The sequence below is a fragment of the Prunus mume genome, linkage group LG6, assembly GCF_029339155.1.
Source record: "Prunus mume cultivar Tortuosa linkage group LG6, ASM2933915v1, whole genome shotgun sequence".
Taxonomy (NCBI): Eukaryota; Viridiplantae; Streptophyta; class Magnoliopsida; order Rosales; family Rosaceae; genus Prunus; species Prunus mume.
In genome coordinates, this window is record NC_142703.1 from 18,609,953 (window position 1) to 18,631,380 (window position 21,428).

The following is a 21,428-nucleotide window of genomic DNA, read 5'->3' on the forward strand; positions in this document are numbered from 1 at the left end:
TATCGTCCGTGAGCTCGTTGTCCAGCGGTTTATCTAAAATCATGAGAGACGTGTCTAAGACAAAGAAAAGAAAACCTCTCATATATCAGCAAAAACATGTACTCAAATTATTCCCATTTCTGATTTTATCTTGTGATTATAACATTAACATTATAATTATTTAAATTAGCCTCTTCGCATGAGCTTCCGCACTTGTAAGAGGTTTTTATAAAAAAATTAAAAATTAAAAAAATTTAGAATTAAAAAAGATAATAGGTAGTTGTGTTTCCATAAAAATAAGATTCATTATTTGATTTTTTTTAATATGAAAAATGTGAATTTACCATATTATCTTCATTTAATTAATAATTTCAATTCTTAATGTTTGCATTAACTAAAGGTACTTTTCTAGTATTTTGAATGTTTTACCATTCTCTGCCTTTTACTTTATATATACTAGCCTCATGCATGTGCCAATTGGTTTTATTTTTTATTTTTTATTTTATTTTTAGAATTAAGAAAAGATAATATGAGTAATTATGTTCCATAAAGTAGGACCTATAATATGATTTTGTTTTCAATTTTAATTTTTTTAATATGAAAAAAATGTGAATTTACCATATTATCATCATTTAATTAATAATTTCAATTCTTAATGTTTGAATTAACCAATGACATTTTCTGGAATTTTGAATGTTTCATCATTCTCTGCCTTTTACTTTATATATATAGATATATAGATTTCATACTTATTGTGTGGTTATTAAAACATAATGAATAAAAAATCACGTGGATTACATAATAAAATTTGTAATTAATACCTGAAAATAAAAATATATAATTTATTGTGGAGCAATAGTTTATCTCATATAGGGATGGCAACAGGTCGGGTAGGGGCTGGGTATGACAATACCATCCTTGTCCCCGCTCTCCATCCCCCTCCCCAGTCCCGAACCCATCCTCATTTAATAGGTTTCGGGAAATCTTCATCCTCATTTCTATCGGGGGACTATTCCCCATACCCGACCGAATCCCCAATTTTTTTTGCATACAAAATATTTATCATACATTTTAACATTAAGTTTCATATTAAGTTATCATTCAACACATCCAAATTAACTATAAAGTTCAACTCAACTATTTAAAATCACATCAATATGAAATTCCAAAGAAGATTAAAAAGAATTAGGAAAGGAAGGTTAACTTAGGGTTAAATATAAATATTATAAATATTTATTTATTTAAATATAAAAATATATATTTTTGGGTCGGGTTTGGGGATGGGGACGCCAATACCATCCCCTCCCCATACCCGTCGGGGATTTTTCAAGTTCGAGATCTCCATGCAGATACTGCTTGGTCCCGAAATCTCCCCTGTTAAGGTCGGGACCCGCCCTCCGAGATTTTTGCCATCCCTAATCCCATGCCCGTTTATTCTCTCTCATATTCTTGACTTCGCTAGTTGATAACTTCTCTCAATCTAAATAAGTAAAGATATCATAAAATTATATTTAACGAATCTCTTTGAGATAAAATGAGATCTTTAGCTAAAATTTGTAGAAATGTCAACAACAAAAAAATCAATCATATATAGTAGTTATTTTGCCCTTAAAATGAATCAACCTCTAGGAGGTTCCTAGGGAGAAAGTGACTTCTTACTGACTAGCTATCCAATATGTTTGTATCATTTCACCTCAACATTGACCAGAGTAGATATGTAAAAAAAAAAAACTGAAACTATGATTGACACTTTAAAATATCATATGCATTCATCTGGGTGTATTCTTTAAAATATCATATGCATTCATCTGGGTGTATTTTCTGTTATGTTTTAATACAAGAGAATAGTATATGATGATATTTTCGGAGTGCTAATAATAGTTCCGTAAAATAATTAATTGTTGAATTAAACTGTTATAAAATAATTGAAATATTAATATGTAGCTAAAATAGCTAGCATAACTTTGAAGTAGCCATTTTAGCAGCCCTTCCGAAAATTATTATTTATATTTTTCTGGTAAAGAGTTCACAAACAGTTAAAATATTACAGGGTCGGCAAAAAAGGAAAAGAAAAGAGCGAACAGTTTTACTTTTGACTATTACAAGATTTTTAACTTACCATCATTGCAACTAACTTCACCTGTATATATGTTTGCTTGAGCTTGACCGAAGGTTTCATATCACATGATTAGTACTAAACAAACTCATTACGTGTGTATAATAATGTCCTTGAATACATTCCACTAGGAAATACATATATAATATTATTTCTATATGTAAATGTTTTTCAAAATGAATTATCATTAAAAAAGTACTTCAAAATTAATTCATTCATTTGGTTATACCACATGATAAAAACATTGGCATGTTGGTTATAGTGTAACCACATCATCATGTTGTTTACTTTATATGACTCTAATCAAATAAATAAACGAACCAATGCCGGCTCTGAGAGCAACTCCAGCGTGCCCGAGCAAAGGGGGGTTTAGGCCCAAAAATGCCTTCCAGCGGACAAATGTTGCTCGGGTGTGGGTGGGCTCCACAAGCTTGGTTGGCAAAATCAGCCCTCAGTCCAACTTGGGTTTCTGACGTAAACAAAATTTTTTAAAAAATTTAAAATTTCATAATTTAAAAAATAAATACTTAGTCATATTTTTACTTCCCACATTAAAACTCTATACAAATTCTCTCTTCATATCTTATGTGAATAGTGATTGTTATGACAACGAGTGGAAACACACTTTGCTTTTTGCAAGGGCAGCCACTATTCACATGAATAGTAGCTATAGTCCCTTGCCATGGCAAAGGGCAAATGGGTGGAGTTGCTCTGAAGGTGGGCAAGGAGGGCAATGACCATGGGCCTAGCATTTGTAAGGCCCCAAATTAATTATATATATATATATTATATGTACCAAGTTGAAGAATATAATTTTAGACGAGAATAATTTCAATAATTTGGCATTTAGAGGCCGTAAATATGATTACAAGTGTTTCTGAAGAGTCCAAATGAAAATTATGTAATATACGAACATCAATTGCATGTATTAAATTTAATTGTAAAAAGTTTAATTGCTAAAAGTAGTAATCAATGAAAGAAAGCCAATAGGGACTAGAAATTCTTTTATTTATCCAAAAATTCTTGTTAGTAGATTATTTAGCGAGGAAATATGAAAGAGTGCAAATTATTTATATCCTTATTCTTGTTTATTTTCAAATTGGGGCAACGATTATATGACCAATACTGGAGCCGTGTTTTATTTATCCAAAATGTATTTAATTGCATTTTTTTTCCATTTTAGTTTATTATATACAGGAGAATGAAAGAGAAATTGACCTCATTTTCATTTCTAACCTAGGGCCACCCAAAAGTTAGGGCCGGCCCTGAAACGAACACAATATTTCCTATAAACAATGAAAATACTCATGATAATAATTAAAATGGTTAGACAATTTCCAATTTAACTTTTTTTTTTTTTTGGCATAGATGTTCTTTAAATGATGACGTAAAAACAGTTTATTTATATTAACTTACTAATTGATCAGTGCTTGAGTAGTACATAGTTTGAATATCATAAGATTTTTCTTTTTCTTCTTTCAATCACCATGCGTGCCATGTTTACCTTCAAACATATTGGCGATTGTACGTAGCATGTGATTTGTCTGATTATTAATTTTTTTTTTTCTATGACAACTCTTGACTGTGTTACTATGCAAGTAATAATATACAATTGGAATTTCACTGTCCAAGAAAAAATTGATAGAGTGATCACCATAAAATATTTCTTATTTCAGGATGCTGAATAAGGAGGTTGAGTATTGTTAGTGTGAGTATGAGTCCATTGAAATGCTGAATCAGGGGGTTGAGTATTTGTAGGTTTAGGTGTAATTCTCTTCAGATCAAATCAATATGCTATTGTGTTTGGTTACTGGAGATGTTGTACCCATTTTGGCTTTTTTGTGACGTTATACTATGATATGTTTCATCAATAATTACTATCGCTTTTTCTAAAAAAATATTTCTTATTTCAACGTAGGAAATATATATTTGGTGTGTAGTCTCTTTTAACACCTGTGAATGAAAATGAAGTTCAATTTCAAAGTTTTTCAATAAATGACAAACTTGCTATTTATAAATTATTATAGTGTCTCTTCTTATCCATCAATATGATCATTTTCATAATTAAAAGTTGTAAAAATTGCATTCAAAGTAACACATGGGACATTGACAATTCATCACCCCTCCCCAATGAACTAATTTACCTTTTGCTTTCAAAAGTGGTAATCTCAACTATGGTTAATTTAACTATTGACATTTAAAAAGAAAGGCTATGACTGAATTATTAATCGAATATAATTTTAGGGCCAGTTTGGCATCGCTTTGCTGTAAAAATAATTGTTATCAAATTTGTTGTGAGAGAAAATAGTTTGGCGTTTGGTAAACTTTTTGTTAAAAGTGTTGTTGGTACTGATTCCCGCATAATCAGAAAATAATTACCACATAATCATTAAACCCAGCGCTTCTTCGAAAATGATTCCTGCATAATCAGAAAATGAAAGCACCTTATTAGCTGCTTTCCTTTATAACTTTCTCTCACATCAATTTTTAACAATAAGTGATTTTCTCATAGTTTACTAAACAGGCTGGGCTTCCCAATTTTATTTTTTTAAAATCACTTTTCACCCTAAATAAACAATGCCAAATGGCATACTTTTGAAATGGCTTTGTTTGGCTTGATAAAAGAAAATGATTGATTTATATACCCTAACCCAAAAATTAAGAGACCAAGAAGATGGATTCACGTCTTTTTTCTTTTAAATTTTTTAATAAATTATTGATTCATTTAGCGTCTAAATATATGATTAGATGTTTATGCGCAAAGATATACAAATAGTACTACGTGACTATATTGATTACATGTAAAAGTAGACGACAGATTAATATGGCTTCTTAGCTTATTTTATTTAACAACTATAGTACTTAAGATTTAAACTCAAAACCTCCTCCAATAAAATGCGTTAAACACCATTGACCGAATGAACATTTATCGCACTCATCATTTGTGGATATCGTAATCAACATTCAACATGTATTTTTTCTATTTTAATCCAAATAACAGAAAAGGAAATTTATTTCATTTTGTCAACAAAAAAAGGGGTTCTAAAATGCTTCTCCTCACTATTTGACTAATACAAAATCCCTATGAATGATAGAGATGAGACACCTTATATAGATTCATAATTATATGAGAAAAGAGGGTAAAGACGTAATTGTGGGTCCCAAGAAACTCTAGCATCACAATCCTACAGAGACGGGCTTGTCTTACTGACCAACACCAACCCATTATAGGCTTATAGCATTAACAATAAAATCCAATTTTATTTTGGGGTTTTACGATAAAATTCAACATGGAAGAGCAAATTTCTAAAAAGACCTTGTGCGTCTCTCATTCTTTGGCTTGGAAATGGACCATGGCTGACTCTTTGCTGATGCACAACTTCAACTTCAATCTGCACGCTGGAAGAGTACAAACAAAGAAAACAAGAATGGAATGGGTGATCAATTTTGCACTCATTTTTGCTTGGAGGGCTTTGATTGCCACAAGTAAAGCAAGCAAAATGCATTTACAACCTTACAACCTTTTGTTTTTGAGGTGGTCCTAGAGGTGTTTGTGAATATGCCTGTGTGACCTTGAAGAGAAGCTCAACTAGCTGTCACTTCCACTTTTTTTTTCCTGACATTCAAATGGCTCACGTGCAATTGGGGCCTTCTGCGCTTTTGCAAATTACCAATTTCCATGTGGGTTCTATTTCAATCAAATCATGTCTTCCCATCCCATTCATCAATTTTTTTGCGTGTGTTTTTTGTTTTCTGTTCTTCTTTTTGTTGTTTTCAGCCTAAAATATCAACCTAATTCTATTCAGAACAATCATTAAAGCTTAACAAACAAAATGCCCTGCAAGAAAATTGTATTTCAAATAGCTATGAGAATTTACTTTTGTATCCGAGATCCTTAAGTTCGATTTTCCTCTCTCCTATTATTGCTGGTATCAAAGAGGAAAAAAAAACCAACAGCCTATCCAAACGTGTCATGCCATCAATGCTACACAACATGATTGTACTGACTGTAATGTCAGAGTTTAGTTGTTTAGTTCAATCACACATTTGCATCACACTTCTATCAGGCCCCAGTCCAAGAAAGTTGCCTAAATCTGGAGCTGTGATGTGAATCACATCCTCACTGATTGACAAAGACACTTCTATAATCAAGATGTGATGAAAAAAATAAAATCAGTAAAATCAGAACATCAATTAAACTATAAAAATTCCAAATATGAATTTTCAACTCACAAACTATACAACAATTTTTTTGTTTTTTGTTTTTGGGTGTGTGTGTGTGTCTAGAAACTTAGGTGCCAAGATCATAGAAGAACAACTCAATACAAGCTCATGCATAATCAATCAACATTTATTGACAAAGACAAGTTATTTGTCATGAAGTTTAATAAAATCAAGCTTTCAATCATAATCTAGAGGCTCCCAAGATCTCCTACCTCGATTTCAAAGCGTTATTGTGCCTCTAAGTATTTCTACACTAGTCAAACCTATCAGTCCAACCTCAAAGACAACCAAACTAAAAGCTCTTATTCGGAAGTAGTTATTCATTTTTATTTGTCAATCACAGTTTGATATGTGTAAAAAATGAAACTTTTTTTTCTTTGTATGTTTATTAAATTATCTACGCATGTGTATCATACTATAATTTACAGATAAAAACGAGTGATACAACAAGAGTTCAAAAATGATGACTTAGTAAGGAACTCAAAAGGCCCAATTCTGGTCATGTAGGCCTTACCGCCATTGGATTTTAAGTCCATTTACATAAGAAGGGTTTGGACTTTTGGGCCATTACCCACAATTCCCCAACCAAATAGAAAATCAACAGAAAAAGCTATCGGCTTTTGGTTAAAAATCCATGTCCCCTATTTGCTTGCTTCCCCTTATCCTACTAGCACAGAGCAACACCCTGTTACAGAACACAGTAGACTATGCTTGCATCTGTTTACAATCCTTCAATCTTCTTTCTGTTTCCATGGTCGTCATCCCCTAAACATGGTTATCTCTCTCTCTCTCTCTCTCTCTCTCACACACACATATTTTTCATTCGTGTTTCTTAGCTCATGACCAAATATTTATTAATTTGTGAAGTGTTTGGTATATGATCTTGATGCTTCAGGGTTGTTTAGTTCATGGAAACAATTTTCAGGAACTGGGTTGTGTTTGTATGATAATGTGAACAAACTAACAAGAAGAAGAGGTCCAAGACCAATACCAATGGCTTTTGGAAGCAACACAGATGAGGCTGAAGTGGGGGTTTTACTTGGGGAGAGGCTTTATCTTGGACTGGATTTTGGTACTTCAGGAGCGAGGTTTGCGCTCATCGACAAGCGAGGGACAATTCATGTTGAGGGAAAGAGAGAATATCCTCATTTTATGGTATGCTAATAATTTGTGTTGCTATATCTCTCTTCTTTTAATAATATGTGTTTAGTTCCATTTTAATTTCTTGGGTTACATATATCCGTTCTGTTGCTTCTAGGGACTAGTATGAGGTGGAATGCTTGAAAACATTTTAAAAAAACATTTATTGTGTTGCTAGGGAGTGTGTGTGTCTGCATATAAAATTTATACAAGGCTTGTGCTTGACCACATACGTGGGTTAGGCCAGTTGGCCAGGGCAGTGAGCCCGCCCCCTTGCACCTAAATTCGAATCCCCCTTCCTCGTAGGTTAGATTAATTTAGAGTAATTTATCGCTTGCATTAAAAAAGGCTTGTGCTTGACCGAGAATTGAATGGTACTGTAATGGGGTTAATAGTTGAGAAAATTTCGACGGTAGAAATTGGTTTTGGAATTTTGGGGGACAGTTGTATTGAAATTTTCAGTCAGAAGCTACAAGGAATTGGTGGTTTTCAAATATAACTGGATAATTCAAAGATCAAAGATGGAGTTAAGTATGGTGGAGGTGGACCTTACCGAGAAGAAGGAAATGCTTTTGTGATTAGTTGCACCATATTTTCTACTCCAAGTAATTGATATCTGCTTTCTATTGTTTAGAAAGAGTGAAGAAAAGGTGGATTGGGCTCGTTCATGGAAAGCGACACTCTTCTCACTACTTGAAGACATTCCATCTCATCTCCGCAAGCTAGTTGCTTCCATTTCCATTGATGGGACTTCTGCAACTACTCTCATTGTAGACAGGTGGATATCTTAGAGATTTGGTGCTTACGCTTGTTTTTGTGTAATCTCATTTGAAGCAGGCATTTGAATTTAAACATGCAGCAACACAGGGGAACCATTATGGAGACCTCTCCTATATAACGAGAGTTGCCCTGATGCTTTACCAACAGTTAAGTCTATAGCTCCTCCAAACCATACAGTCTGCTCTGGTTCCTCCACTCTGTGCAAGCTTGTCTCATGGTGGGAGAATGATGATTCAAATAAAAAATCTGCACTTTTGTTGCACCAAGCAGATTGGCTTTTGTGGCTTCTTCATGGAAAGCTTGGAGTGTCTGATTATAATAATGCCCTGAAGGTATTTTTCTGTGATATTTTTACATCTTCTGGCTGTAAATCATTAAACTTTTGTCTGTAGATATTATAATTTAATTTAAATGTCTTAGGTTGGTTATGATCCTGAGCTTGAGTCCTATCCACCTTGGCTCCTCTCTCAGCCATATTCACAACTTTTACCTTCTGTCAGAGCTCCTGGAACTTCAATTGGTCATTTGAAAGAGGATATAAGATCAGATTTTGGTATATTTTCCTGGCAAGTTTCCCAGTAGTGGACACGTCTAGCACTTAAAAACTTTTTGAATACACAAATCCTATTATGCATTTATGCAATGGATCATTGAGCAAATTAACCTAAATGTTAAGTCTGTACAGTAGCAAACTTAAAAGTAACTTTCGTTCAATTTGTTATGGTTCACCGCTATCTAGGAAAAACAACTAATAAAGAGTGTCTTTTGAAACCACATAGAACTTTAATGTATGGAATAACATGTTCATATTGCCCCTTAGGATTTTGGCTCATCAAATATGTTTTCCTAGTTGGTTTGTAGCTGATTGTTTTAGGAAGATGATGGGAGATGATCATGTATTTTTAAGACTATGTCATTAGTCTGAAAAAACACTCATTACTAACTGATACAATTCTGGATAGTTCCATCCAGCAAACAGTGCTAATGCATCAGATAGGAAAATTTCTCTCTCCTTTTGCTTTTTCCAAAGTCTCCTTCTTAAGACTGAAGAATGGAAATAGCATCAGGTCATACAATGCATGTCTTATCATCTTTCTGTTGCACTTTAAACCTGAATATATAAAATGTCCTTGCAGGTTTCCCAAATGATTGTGTTGTATGCACAGGAACCACTGATAGTATAGCAGCCTTTCTAGCAGCTCGTGCAACACAACCTGGGAAAGCTGTAAGAGTTCCATGTGTTCCTTCTTACTCACTCAGAAAGTTTCATTGTATGCATTGCTTGATGTGAAAAGGTCTTGTGGGCTAGCCATACTGGAAAGCTCTCATCACCAGGTCTTAAATATTCTTGGGGTTCAAGTTATGACCATGAAACCTCATTCTGTTTCTGCACCTCCAAATCCTATGCAGACCTTATCTCGCTCCGTACATTGAGTTTCCTAGTACTTTAAAAAAATAAATAAATTTGTACATATGTTTCATGTATTATTTTCCTGAGGTTTTGTTGCTTCCCAATGGATTCATGCCCACTATTGATCCTCAATTTAATTTGTGTATAATTTTTCTACATAGGTAACTTCTTTGGGTTCGACACTTGCCATAAAACTGTTGAGCACTACTAGGATTGAAGATGCACGGTTTGGGGTGTATAGTCATCGCCTTGATGATAAGTGGCTTGTTGGAGGTGCTTCAAATACTGGTGGAGCAGTTCTTAGACAAATTTTTACTGATGAGCAACTGGTGAAGTTGAGTGAACAAATTAATCCCATGGAAGCCTCTCTTCTAGACTACTACCCGCTGCAAACAATTGGCGAGAGATTTCCTGTGGCAGATCCGAATATGGCTCCTAGGTACGTGGTATTTTCTGTACTTCTTGAAGAACTAGGAAGAAATATGATGAGAATGATAGATGCTTGACAGTATTATCCAATTTATCCTGGTATGTTGCATATATTCTTAGGTTCTCAATGTGTAGAAGCATAGTCAATCTTTCTCGTAATACAAGTAATACATGATAAGATGTTTCTCTAGAAATATTATGTATATATTCCCATTTGTTTATTTAGTGGAAACAGAACATGGTGACTGCACCCCGTTCATGGTACAAAGTATAAATAATCAGCTGCAACTTGGATGGGATTAACAATAGGATCATGTAATCAGGGGTTGGTCGTCTAACACTAAGAGATGAACAACTCATGGGGATTTTGGTTATCCTATGCTTCAAGAACCCTTTACATGAGAAAGTCTTGTACTTGAAAATCTGCTTGTCAGCATAACATGCCTGAAGAAAGCAAATCTCAAACCAGACATTTCAATATTTTTATCTCTATTTGATAGAAAAAAAAATGTTAGTGTTCCAAAGTTTGTCAATTTGATTAAGCATGCAGCTCAAAATGTTTATTGTCAAGTTCTTGGGGTGGTAAGGAAAATTCCAACCATCCTTAGAAGGAGAAAATAGAGATGATGAATCTGCCAAAGTACTTCAGTATATATAAAACCTTGCCTAGGGGTTTAGTGCATCTCGACTCATAAATTATCAAAAGGGAAGCAATAGTTAATTTAAGATCTTTTAGAAAAGGAATTCTTCATTTGGCATTGGCTTTGCTCACAATATTTGCTTGTGCAGTCTCTGCACCGGACTAATAATCTCCTGTAGTTTGAATGGTTAATTAGTTTTTTGTTTTTGTGCAGGTTAGATCCACGTCCAGAAAGCGAGGTTGAGTTTTTGCATGGGATTCTTGAATCCATTGCACGCATAGAGGTATGGAGATTGCCTTCTCTCTGATCAAACTTGATCAACACTGTCGAAACAGGAGACACGTAACAAATTAATAACCAGATGCTGACGGCAATAAAACCTTCACTTTGTGATTGTGAAATGAAACAGGCAAAAGCTTACAGCTTGCTGAAGGATCTAGGAGCAACTCAAGTTGATGAAGTGTTCACAGCTGGGGGTGGCGCGAAAAATGAGAAATGGACAAAGATAAGAGAGAGGGTACTTGGCTTACCTGTGAGTCGTGCAACTCAAACAGAGGCTGCTTATGGAGCTGCTTTATTGGCGTTGAGGGGAACTGGTGAGAAATGAATGTATTATATGTAGCATACTAGCATGTATATCAGGTTGAAGGTGGTGAAGAAAGCTAACATCTCAATGATGATAATTGTATACTTATTCATTTGATACCAATGTCAATATAAACTTAGGCTTGTTTATTGAATTCTATAGTCTTTGGACTTTCATCATTGTCACCATTTCCGTTTAGTTTTCTCCATATTTCGATCATGTGCTGCACACACGACCAACTTTGAGTGACAGAAAGATCGTACCAGGTTATTACTTCCCTAACGATCCCACGCACTCCGTAAGTTGAGGTTGGTAGGATTGTTAGGGGAGTTACCGTAACATGTCAGAACATTTTTTGCCCTGAAAAGTTAGTCACATAATAGAAGTGACCACAAGGATGAAAGCGTGACACTGAAAAAATTTCGGGACTGGAAAATTCAAAAAACGAACTTAGAGACTAAACTGAAAGTCGGTTAAATTCACGAGTTATTGCTACAATTAACTCTATCCTAGAAGCAAAGGGCTTGTAACTCAATTGACTCTATCCTTGAAGCAAAGGGCTTGTAACTCAATTGACGAAGAGCAGTTAGCATATTCAAGGGGCTAAGTTCGATTCCCCCTGTCGTCAATATTATTTGTATTTAAAATAAAATAAAATTACATCCTTGGATTGGATCAGGCCCGAAAAGTTTAGCTACGATCGGTCAAAGCCCATTAAGACCAATATCAGTCATGCACTCTTTACGTGAGCAAAACATAGTTTGTTTGAGGTGAGACTTTTGCACTTCGACCAAAAGAAAATGAATATTCAATGCCATTGCTCGAGGAGGTTGTAATGATCATCCCCTCCACTCGCATTACCCATCAACATTTTTTATTCAAAATATGTGGTTAAACAGAGAATGTATATGCATGGCTCCCACCATATGCTATTTTGGTTTCTCCGATTTTCTCAAACCAAAAAAAAAAAAAAAAAAAAAAAAAAAACATTACTTTCAGGTTTCCGAGATGGTTTGCATGAGACCCCAAAAGGGCAGGAAGGAAAAGGAGGAGAGGCAGAGGGTTCAAAGCTGAGGATTTACATTGTCATTTTCTTCTGGTGAGTCTTTTCTTTGCCGAGGTATTTCTCATTTTTTCCATTTTCCCTTTTGCAAAAAGTCTCAATATTTTTTGGCTTTTCAGGTATTGGATTGTTCTTCGTCTGATTTGCTTGGGATTTTCTTTTGAATCAACATTTTAGGTGGGTTTTTGTTCTGAATGTGTTTTTGCTAATTGTTTAACAATTTTTTGCGTTTGGTTTTGATTTGTTGGGTACCCATATGACTATGTTGTCTGATTAGTTTTCTATACATACAGATTAGGACTTGAAATTAACATCCTTATCCATTATCCAGAGGAAGTAAAAAAGACAGAGAAACATGGGTTTGGTGGTAGAAATGGGAGTTAAAATCAGGAAATATGTGACCATACCAATCAGAACAAGTTACAGATCAGTTTGTAATCATCCATTTCTTGTGGCCATGCTGCTTTTCTTGATATGTCTGCACAGAGTATTTCCTTATGTGTTTTCTCTTTTGGTGACTGCATCCCCTGTTTTTGTCTGCTCTGCTGTTCTTCTTGGGACCCTTTTAATTTTTGGCCAACCCAACAACATACCAGAAATTGAAAAGGAACAGAAGAGTAGCAATGATATTGTTTCTCTTAGAACCAGGGTTTCGAGGGATGGCGTTGTTGTTGTTGAGAGAGATGGGGGCCTTTCTTTTGAGAGATTCTCAGGAAAGACAAGGGAGATTACAGACAGCAGTGAGGCAGAGGATTATGGTGGTTCAGTTGCGTATGTGCCACTTATTGATGAGAGTTTGCAGCACAATCAGAGTGAGAGGAGAGCGGTTGAGGATATGGAAAGAGAAATAGACAGTAAGGAGTTGGAAAGCCGGAGAAACATTCATAAAGAGAAAGTGAGGAATCGAGGCATGACAAGGGGTGTGGAGGCTTTTGAGAAGCAGCATTCTTTGGTTCACAAGGTACGACATGAGAACCGAGAGCCGTTTCGCAAGGGTGATCACTTGGAGCCTTCTCTAAATGGCAGTGGTGATGATGAGGCTTCAGATACCGGGTCAGATAGAGCGGAGAGTTCATCACCAGATGCATCAATGGCGGACATCCTTCCCATTCTTGATGAACTACACCCGCTTTTAGACTTAGAAGCTCCACATCCTGCTCATTTGTTCCATGACGAGTCTGATGCTGCTGATATGTCCCATGATGAGTCTGATGCTGCGTCTAACAAGAGTAATGATGGCAGTAATGAGACATATGAGGATGTTGTCAACCAGCATGGAGAAGTAGAAGAAGATGGGGGTGATGAGGAAGAAGCACAGGGTGGCAAGGATGATGAAAGCAAATCTGCAATCAAGTGGACAGAGGATGACCAAAAGAATGTCATGGATTTGAAGAATTTGGAGCTTGAGAGGAACCAATGGTTGGAGACTCTTATTGCAAGAAGAAGAGCAACAAAAAGCTTCTGTTTAACAGCTGAGAAGAATCTAATTGATTTAGATAGTTCTGATCATCCTTTTAATGTTACACCACTTTCAACAACAAGGCACAACCCATTTGATCCTTCATATGATGGTTCCTATGAGAGTATGGGGTTACCACCCATTCCGGGTTCTGCTCCATCAATTTTGTTGCCAAGAAGAAACCCTTTTCATCTTCCTTATGAGCCAAATGAAGAAAAACCTGATCTCAAGGGAGACCATTTTGAGCAAGGTTTTATGACATTTCACCCCAAGGACACGTTCTTCAGCAGGCATGAAAGCTTCAGTTTGGGACCATCAAGCTTCGGGGATGCCAAGAATGAGAGGCAAGATTTTAAGTGGAGACCTGTTTTTGTACCGGAACGGTTGGGTTCAGAAGGAACAAGCTATTCCTCTTTACAAAGACAATCAAGTGATGTTAGTGATTCAAAGTTGAGTTCTACTGCTGATACTGAATCAGTGAGTTCTGCAGCGGATATGGATGATAGGAAGTTCAGTGAGCAAGACTTTACTAAAGAAGCAGAAGTGATCTCCAACATTTACCATGCTTATGATCTGGTTGGCCATGGAAGTCAATCCTCTGAAGATGTAGATTCTCTAGAAATGGAACGCGCTGGAAAAAGGGAAGCTCAACATGATGAGCTAGAAATAAAATTGGGCAAAGTGGAAAATCTGGAACCGAGCTTGTCTGGTACAGGAGGGTCTAATCCTGTGGTAATAACGAATGACGTTCGGTCGAAACCACGACCATTTAAAGGGGACAACAGCAGTAGGTCAAGCTTGTCATCAGTGTCAGAAATTGATGAAAGATTTTCAGATGTTAGGAAAGGTGGAACAACAAGTTTGGAGCCAAGAGGTGATCATGCTGCGGAGTTTGGGATTTCACCACAACCTCCACTTGAAGAGTCAGAAAGCCAATTTATGAGTGGGATGCTGGATGACAATCAACATAAGGAGCCAATCTATGATTCAAGCCCTCCAGAATCTGAGAAGATCCTTTCCTTTGATTCCATTTCTTCTGATATGCAAGCTGAGATATCTACACTGGTTCCACTTCCAGCACCAGCTGGAATGCGTGATCCGTCTGTAGAGCAGGATTCTGATTTGCATGGTGAGAGCAAAGAGAAGGGTCCTTCTGAGGCAGATGTCAATCTCCCAAAGAATTTGGATGTGAAGGCAGCTTCTTCAAATTCTAGTTATCAAAACGTTCCTTCCAAAGAAAAGCAACCAACAGAACAGGAAAAAGATGTGTCCTGGTCAGATAAACCACGGTTTGATGATCGTAGTGCATTCCATGTAAGTTATGCAGTCATTATCTGTTACATTATTTCAAATATATTTCCTCAATCAAAGTAGGTTTGTACTTCTTTTGTACTTTGTGAATTTTCTACAGCACTGGCATAATTAAGTTGGGTGGCCCTCCTTTCTTATGAGTTCCCTGGACAATCCAAATTTTTTCCATGACATCAAACTTCCCTGTTCTTTTTCTGCCATTAAAGCAAAAGTTCTATAGAAAGGGTACATATACCAAATAATTGTCCATGAGTGCAATGTCAAGCTGTTGAGACTGATTCTATTTTATTTGTTGGATGATGCGCCTGTCAAAGTGATTTACTTCATGTGTGGCCTACGTAATGCACACCAAATAAGAGGTTCTGGATTTATGCCTGTCTAACTAGAGTTATGTTTTAATTAATTCCATGGTCTTAAATTTTATTGCAAACTTGTGTTTTAAGACTATTAATTCTGTTGCATTCGTAGTGCAAGTATATTTTTCTGGATATCTTTGCGTCTCTCCATAAATATATTCTTTGACCTTCTCGTTATGATCTTCTCTCTTTTATCTTGTACCAGTCAAACCAATTTTGCTGGTTAGATTAAACCATTTAGTTAGGGACTATGGACATCCATTTGAAGTCACAATGGTACTTTTTTTTGGGTATGTTTATATAGGAAATTATATAAGATTTTAATCATGGCTTCTTTGAAATTTTAGGAACCGGCTATCATCTTGCCAGAGCCCAAAAAGGATTCAAGCACCATTCAGGATGTGAATGTACTGGAAGTCCGTGAAGTTCAGGACATGAATTCTAAACCCACCTCAAGCAAGGAGATTGCATCAAGCACTATCGAATCTGGTTTTCAGAAACCTACCACTACTCATACTGCTTTGAAGCAAGTCTCAGAAGGTAATGTTGGCGAGCTTCCAAAACCATCAGATTCAAAGGATGGTTCAAAAAAATTAGAAACTAATGCAGCGGGTACTACAAAAGAGATTGCATCGAGCAATATTGGATCTAGTGCTCAAGAAACTACCCCTACTCAATCTGTTCTGAAGGAAGTCTCTGAACGTAATGTTAGTGAGCTGCCAAAGCAATCAAATTCAAAGGATGGATCAGAAAAAGTGGAAACTATTGCAGTAGGTTCCAAAAACGAGGCTGCATCAAATATTACAGGGTCTGGTGTTCAAGAAGCTATCACTAGTGATATTGCATTGAAGCAAGTCTCAGAAGGTGATGTTGGTGAACTGCCAAAGTCATCAGATTCAAAGAATGGATCAGCAAAAGTAGAAACTAATGCAGTGGAATCTAAGAAGCAGATTTCATCAAGCAATACAGGATCTGGTACTCCAGAAACTATCACCATTGATCCTACTGTGAAGAAAGTTTCAGAAGGTAATGTGGGTGAGCTGCCAAAACCATCAAAGTATGGATTAGCAGAAGTAGGAACTAATGCAGTGGGTTGTACCAAGGAGATTGCATCAAGAAGTATAGGATCAGATGTTCAGGAAACCATCAGCACTCATACTTCTTTGAAACAAGTCTCAGAAGGTAATCTTGGTGAGGTACCGAAACAATCAGATTCAGAAGATGGATTGACAAAAATAGAAACTAATGCTGTGGGTTCTACCAAGGAGGTTGCATCAAGCAATGCAGGATCTGGTGTTCAAGGAACTATCACTACTCATACAGCTTTGAAGCAAGTCTCAGAAAGAAATGCTGCTGAGCTACCAAAACCATCAGATTCAAAAGATGAATCAACAAAAACAGAAACTAATGTTGTGGGTTCCACCAAGGGGGTTGCATCAAGCAATGCAGAATCTGGAGTTCAAGAAACTATCACTACTCATTCGGGTTTGAAGCAAGTTTCAGAAAGTAATGCTGGTGGGCTGTCAAAACCAGCAAATTCAAAGGATGAATCCGAAAAAGTAGGAACTAATGCAGTGGATCCTACCAAGGAAATTGCATCAACCATTATAGGATCTAGTGTTCATCAATCTGTCACTACTGATCCTGCTTTGAAACAAGTCTCAGAAGGCAATGCTGGTGAGCTACCAAAACCATCCGATTCAAAAGATGGATCGACAAAAATAGAAACTAATGCTGTGGGTTCCACTAATGTGGTTGCATCAAGCAATGCAGAATCTGGAGTTCAAAAAACTATCACTACTCATTCCGGTTCGAAGCAAGTCTCAGAAAGAAATGTTGGTGAGTTGCCAACACCATCGAATTCAAAGGATGGATCTGAAAAAATAGGACCTAATGCAGTGAGTTCTACCAAGGAGATTGCATCAAACAATACAGGATCTAGTGCTGATGAAACCATCACTGCTCATACCGCTTTGAAACAAGTCTCAGAAGGTAATGTTGGTGGGCTACCAAAACCATCAGATTCAAAGGATGGACAGACAAAAGCAGGAACTAGTGCAGTAGGTTCTACCAAGGATGTTACATCAAGCAATGCAGGATCTGGTGTTCAAGAAACTAGCACTATTGATACAGCTTTGAAGCAAGTCTCAGATGGTAATGTTAATGAGCTGCCAAAACCATCAAACTCAAAAGATGGATCTGAAAATCTAGGAACTAGTGCAGCGGGTTCTTCCAAGGAGATTTCATCAGACAATGTAGGATCTGGTGTTCAAGATACTGTCACTACTCAAACTGCTTTGAAACAAGTCTCAGAAAGTAATCTTGGTGAGCTACCAAAACCGCCAGATTCAAAAGATAGATTGGCAAAAGTAGGAACCAGTGAAGTGGATTCTACCAATGAGGTTGCATCAAGCAGTGCAGGATCTGGTGTTCAGGATACTATAACTACTCATACTTCTTCGAAACAAGTCTCAGAAGGTGATCTTTGTGAGCTACCAGAACTGTCAGATCAAAAAGTTGGATCAGCCAAAGTAAGAACTACTGCAGGGGGTTCTACCAAGGACATTGCATTAAGCAATGCAGGTTCGGGTGTTAATGAAACTTTCACTACTGATACGGCTTTGAAGCCAGTCTCAGAAGGTAATGTTAGTGAGCTGCCAAAACCATCAAACTCAAAGGATGGGTCTGAAAAACTAGGAACTAGTGCCATGGATTCTACCAAGGCCATTGCATCAATCAATCCAGGATCTAGTGTTCATGAAGCTATCACTACTGATACTGCCTTGAAACAAGTCTCAAAAGGCAATGTTGGTGGTGAGCTAACAAATTCAAAACCACCAGATTCAAAGGACGAATCGACAAAAGTTGGAAGCAATGCAGTGGGTTCTACCGAGGAGGTTGCTTCAACCAATGCAGGATCTGTTGTTCGAGAAACTATCTCTACTCATACGGATTTGAAGCAAGTCCCAGAAGGCAATCTCCGCGAGGTACCAAAAGCATCAATTTCAAAGGATGAATTGACAAAAGTAGGGACTTATGCAGTGGGTTCTAGCAACGAGATTGCATTAAGAAATACAGAATCTGGTGTTCAAGAAACTATCACTACTCATACTGCTTTGAACCAAGTCTCAGAAAGTAATGTGAGTGAGCTTCCAAAACCATCAAGTTCAAAGGATGCATCTGCTGCAACAGTTGGGAATAATGCATTGGGTTCTACCAAGGACATTGCATCAAGCAATACAGAATCTGGTGTTCCTGAAAATATCACTAGTACTGATTTGAAACAAGACTCAAATGGTAATGTTGGTGAGATACCAAAACCATCAGATTCAAAGGATGGATCAACAAAAGTAGGAACCAGTGCAGTGGGCTCTACCATGGAGACTGCATCAAACAATACAGGATCTGGTGCTCAAAAACTGTCACTACTGATGCTGCTTTGAAGCAAGTGTCAGAAGGTAATGTTAGCGAGGTGCCAAAAGTCCCAAACTCAAATTTAAATGATGGATCAACAGAAGTAGGAACTAGTGCTGCAGGTTCAACCAAGGAGATTGGATCAAGCAATACAAAATCTGGTGTTCCAGATACTATGACTAATGTTGGTGAGCTGGCAAAACCATCGGATTTGAAGGATGGATCGACAAAAGTAGGAACTAATGTAGTGGGTTCTACCAAGGACATTGCATCAAGCAATACAGGATCTGGTGTTCAAGATACTATCACTACTCATACTACTTTCGAGGAAGTCTCAGACGGTAATGCCGGTAAGCTGCCAAAACCATCAGATTCAAAGGGTGGATCTACAAAAGAAGGAACCAATGCAGTGGGTTCTACCAAGGAGATTGCATAAAGCAATGTCTCCACTGATACTGCTTTGAAGCAAGTCTCATATGGTAATTGAGTTGCCAAAACCCTCAAATGTAAAGGATGAATCCATAAAAGTGGGAGCTAATGCAGTAAGCTCTATGAAGGAAACGAATTAAACTTAGCCGTCTCCAATTTCCAAATTTTGTAAACAAATTTCACTTTGAAAACACAGAAGCATTATATGCTAAAAATCATTTCATTTCTCTCAGAATATACGGTTGAATTTGATGTAAATAGCACTACAAGTCCATTGTCTTCATTCATCATAGATTCGGAAGATACTGGTTTGGTTAAGCAATTCAAAGTTATCAAATTGCTTCGAAGTTATTTTTGTTGTCTAGACAAATAGTAGTGTAAATAAGCCCAATGGGCTAAGTCTTCTTTGTACCAGCTCAAACAGCAGACTTTTTTATTTTGGGGTGAGTGAGGGGAGAAACTCTGGAATATTATTTTTTGCTATTCTCGATTAATAATGCAATGACATGTAAGATAATTTTTTCACATATTATTAGCCGGATATAGCAAAATAATGTAATCTCTGTTACATGTAAGTTTTTTTTGGGTAAATGAGAGATAGATAAACAATAATTAAGCATGGGTTCTGATTGTAACTTATAACGGAAGGTTAATGAGAGCCGTTGGATGATAATGATGAAAAAACAAAGTGGATCAGTTTTGTCAGAGAAAGATGTAGACTGGAAGAAGTAGTGGAGCGTCTGTGAGTCTCATGGGAAACATTCGGCCTGAGTTGAATCGGCGACTAATCAGAGAGTAGAGAGTAGGAGAGTGGAGAGTGTAGAGACAGAGGCAACCAAAAAGGACAATCACCAAATCCATGCATTTAATACGTAATCATCATGATTCATCACTGAGATCTTTCTTTCTCTTTCTCCTACTACCTCTTGCTTGCCCCCAGAAATTTAGTGTTTTCCTCCCCCACGCGCTTCTTATTTGTTTGGGAAATTCTCTGAAATGTAAATATTATTGTAACAAAGTTATCAAGTATCGTCATTATTACAACAAATGTCGGTTTGTCAGTTAGACCATCTCCAACTCAATGGGTGAAAACTCAAATTTTGAGTTTTGAGTCCAAAATTCATCTCCAACCCATGTATTTTAAGGGGTGGAAATTTGAGATGGGTGGAATTTTGGGCGGAATTCCAGTCTGGGTTTTGCCTGGACTGGAAATTTTTTGTGGACCCCAACTCATGCTGCACAGCCCATATGAAGAGGGAAAATGGAGTGGGCCCTGCGCGGAAGAAAGTTGCGGCTCTCCCTTTGCTTTTGCATGACAAGTGGCAGCTCACCATTTGTAGTTATTGTTTCTTTCATTTTTTTATTTATTAAACTTGCAACTTAAAGTTGCTCTGTTTGGAGTAAAAAAAAAATTTATGTTTTGAATTTTGGATTTTTTTAGGTTAACATGTTTAGAAAATTAAATCACGAATGTTGAAATAAAAATAATATCAAGAAAAATTAATGGCAAAAAAAAATTGAAGGCTAACTATTTTTAAACAATTTAGATAAAGTAGTAGACTCAAATTATGAGTCTATAAGGTTGGAGGAAAAAACAATTTGAGTCATAAAAATACATGAATAGTTGTATTTTAAATGGTGAAAATTTGAGTTTAGCCTCAATATGGTTGAAGATGGTCTTAGGTAAGGTATAATGTGTCCGCCTTATTGCATTCCAATTTGAACCCCTTTATTAGAGATATTTAATCATATACCTATTTTTAGCACTATAACTATAAATAAACTCCACATCATTTAATTTCTATAAACAAAAAAAAATTCAAAAAATAATAACTGGCCCTATTAAATATAATTTTGATTATTAAATTACTTTGATGCCCTATTAAATGTTTTAAGCTTTTTTATGAGATTTTGGGATTGAGTTTGTTTTAAGAAATCAATGACAATTTTGTAATTTAAAAGAAGTTAAAAGCCTTTTTGTTATGTTGTAAATGAGTTTTGGGTGTGTTTATAAAGTCTATTTCATATAGGGGTGACATTTTAGACCTAAAAACTGAAAAAACGGAAAAACCAACCGACTATTTACCGCA

At 36.3% G+C, this 21,428-nt stretch overlaps 2 protein-coding genes across 4 annotated transcripts; both read left to right on the forward strand.

Moving 5' to 3' along the window:
- The first annotated feature begins 6,932 nt into the window (after positions 1-6,932).
- Positions 6,933-11,460, forward strand: XK-1 (xylulose kinase-1). Of its 3 annotated transcripts, none has more exons than XM_089055410.1 (9): positions 6,933-7,093; positions 7,215-7,474; positions 8,098-8,237; positions 8,319-8,571; positions 8,660-8,792; positions 9,376-9,464; positions 9,812-10,089; positions 10,939-11,003; positions 11,130-11,460. In XM_089055410.1, exons 1-8 carry the CDS (start codon positions 7,027-7,029, stop codon positions 10,961-10,963), a joined length of 1,245 nt encoding a protein of 414 aa, XP_088911536.1. In that variant the 5' UTR covers positions 6,933-7,026; the 3' UTR covers positions 10,964-11,003; positions 11,130-11,460. The 3 variants fall into 3 exon arrangements, with proteins under 3 accessions (XP_088911536.1, XP_008236976.2, XP_088911535.1); XM_008238754.3 differs by having other exon boundaries at positions 6,935-7,093; positions 10,934-11,003; XM_089055409.1 differs by lacking the exons at positions 8,660-8,792; positions 9,376-9,464 and having other exon boundaries at positions 6,935-7,093; positions 10,934-11,003.
- A 475-nt stretch (positions 11,461-11,935) lies between these two features.
- On the forward strand, positions 11,936-19,573 carry LOC103335772 (uncharacterized). The gene is given in 5 exon segments (XM_008238798.3): positions 11,936-12,405; positions 12,489-12,546; positions 12,663-15,142; positions 15,843-18,909; positions 18,912-19,573. Coding segments are annotated over 3 exon segments (5,919 nt in total). The 5' UTR covers positions 11,936-12,405; positions 12,489-12,546; positions 12,663-12,724; the 3' UTR covers positions 19,346-19,573.
- The last annotated feature ends 1,855 nt before the right edge of the window (positions 19,574-21,428 follow it).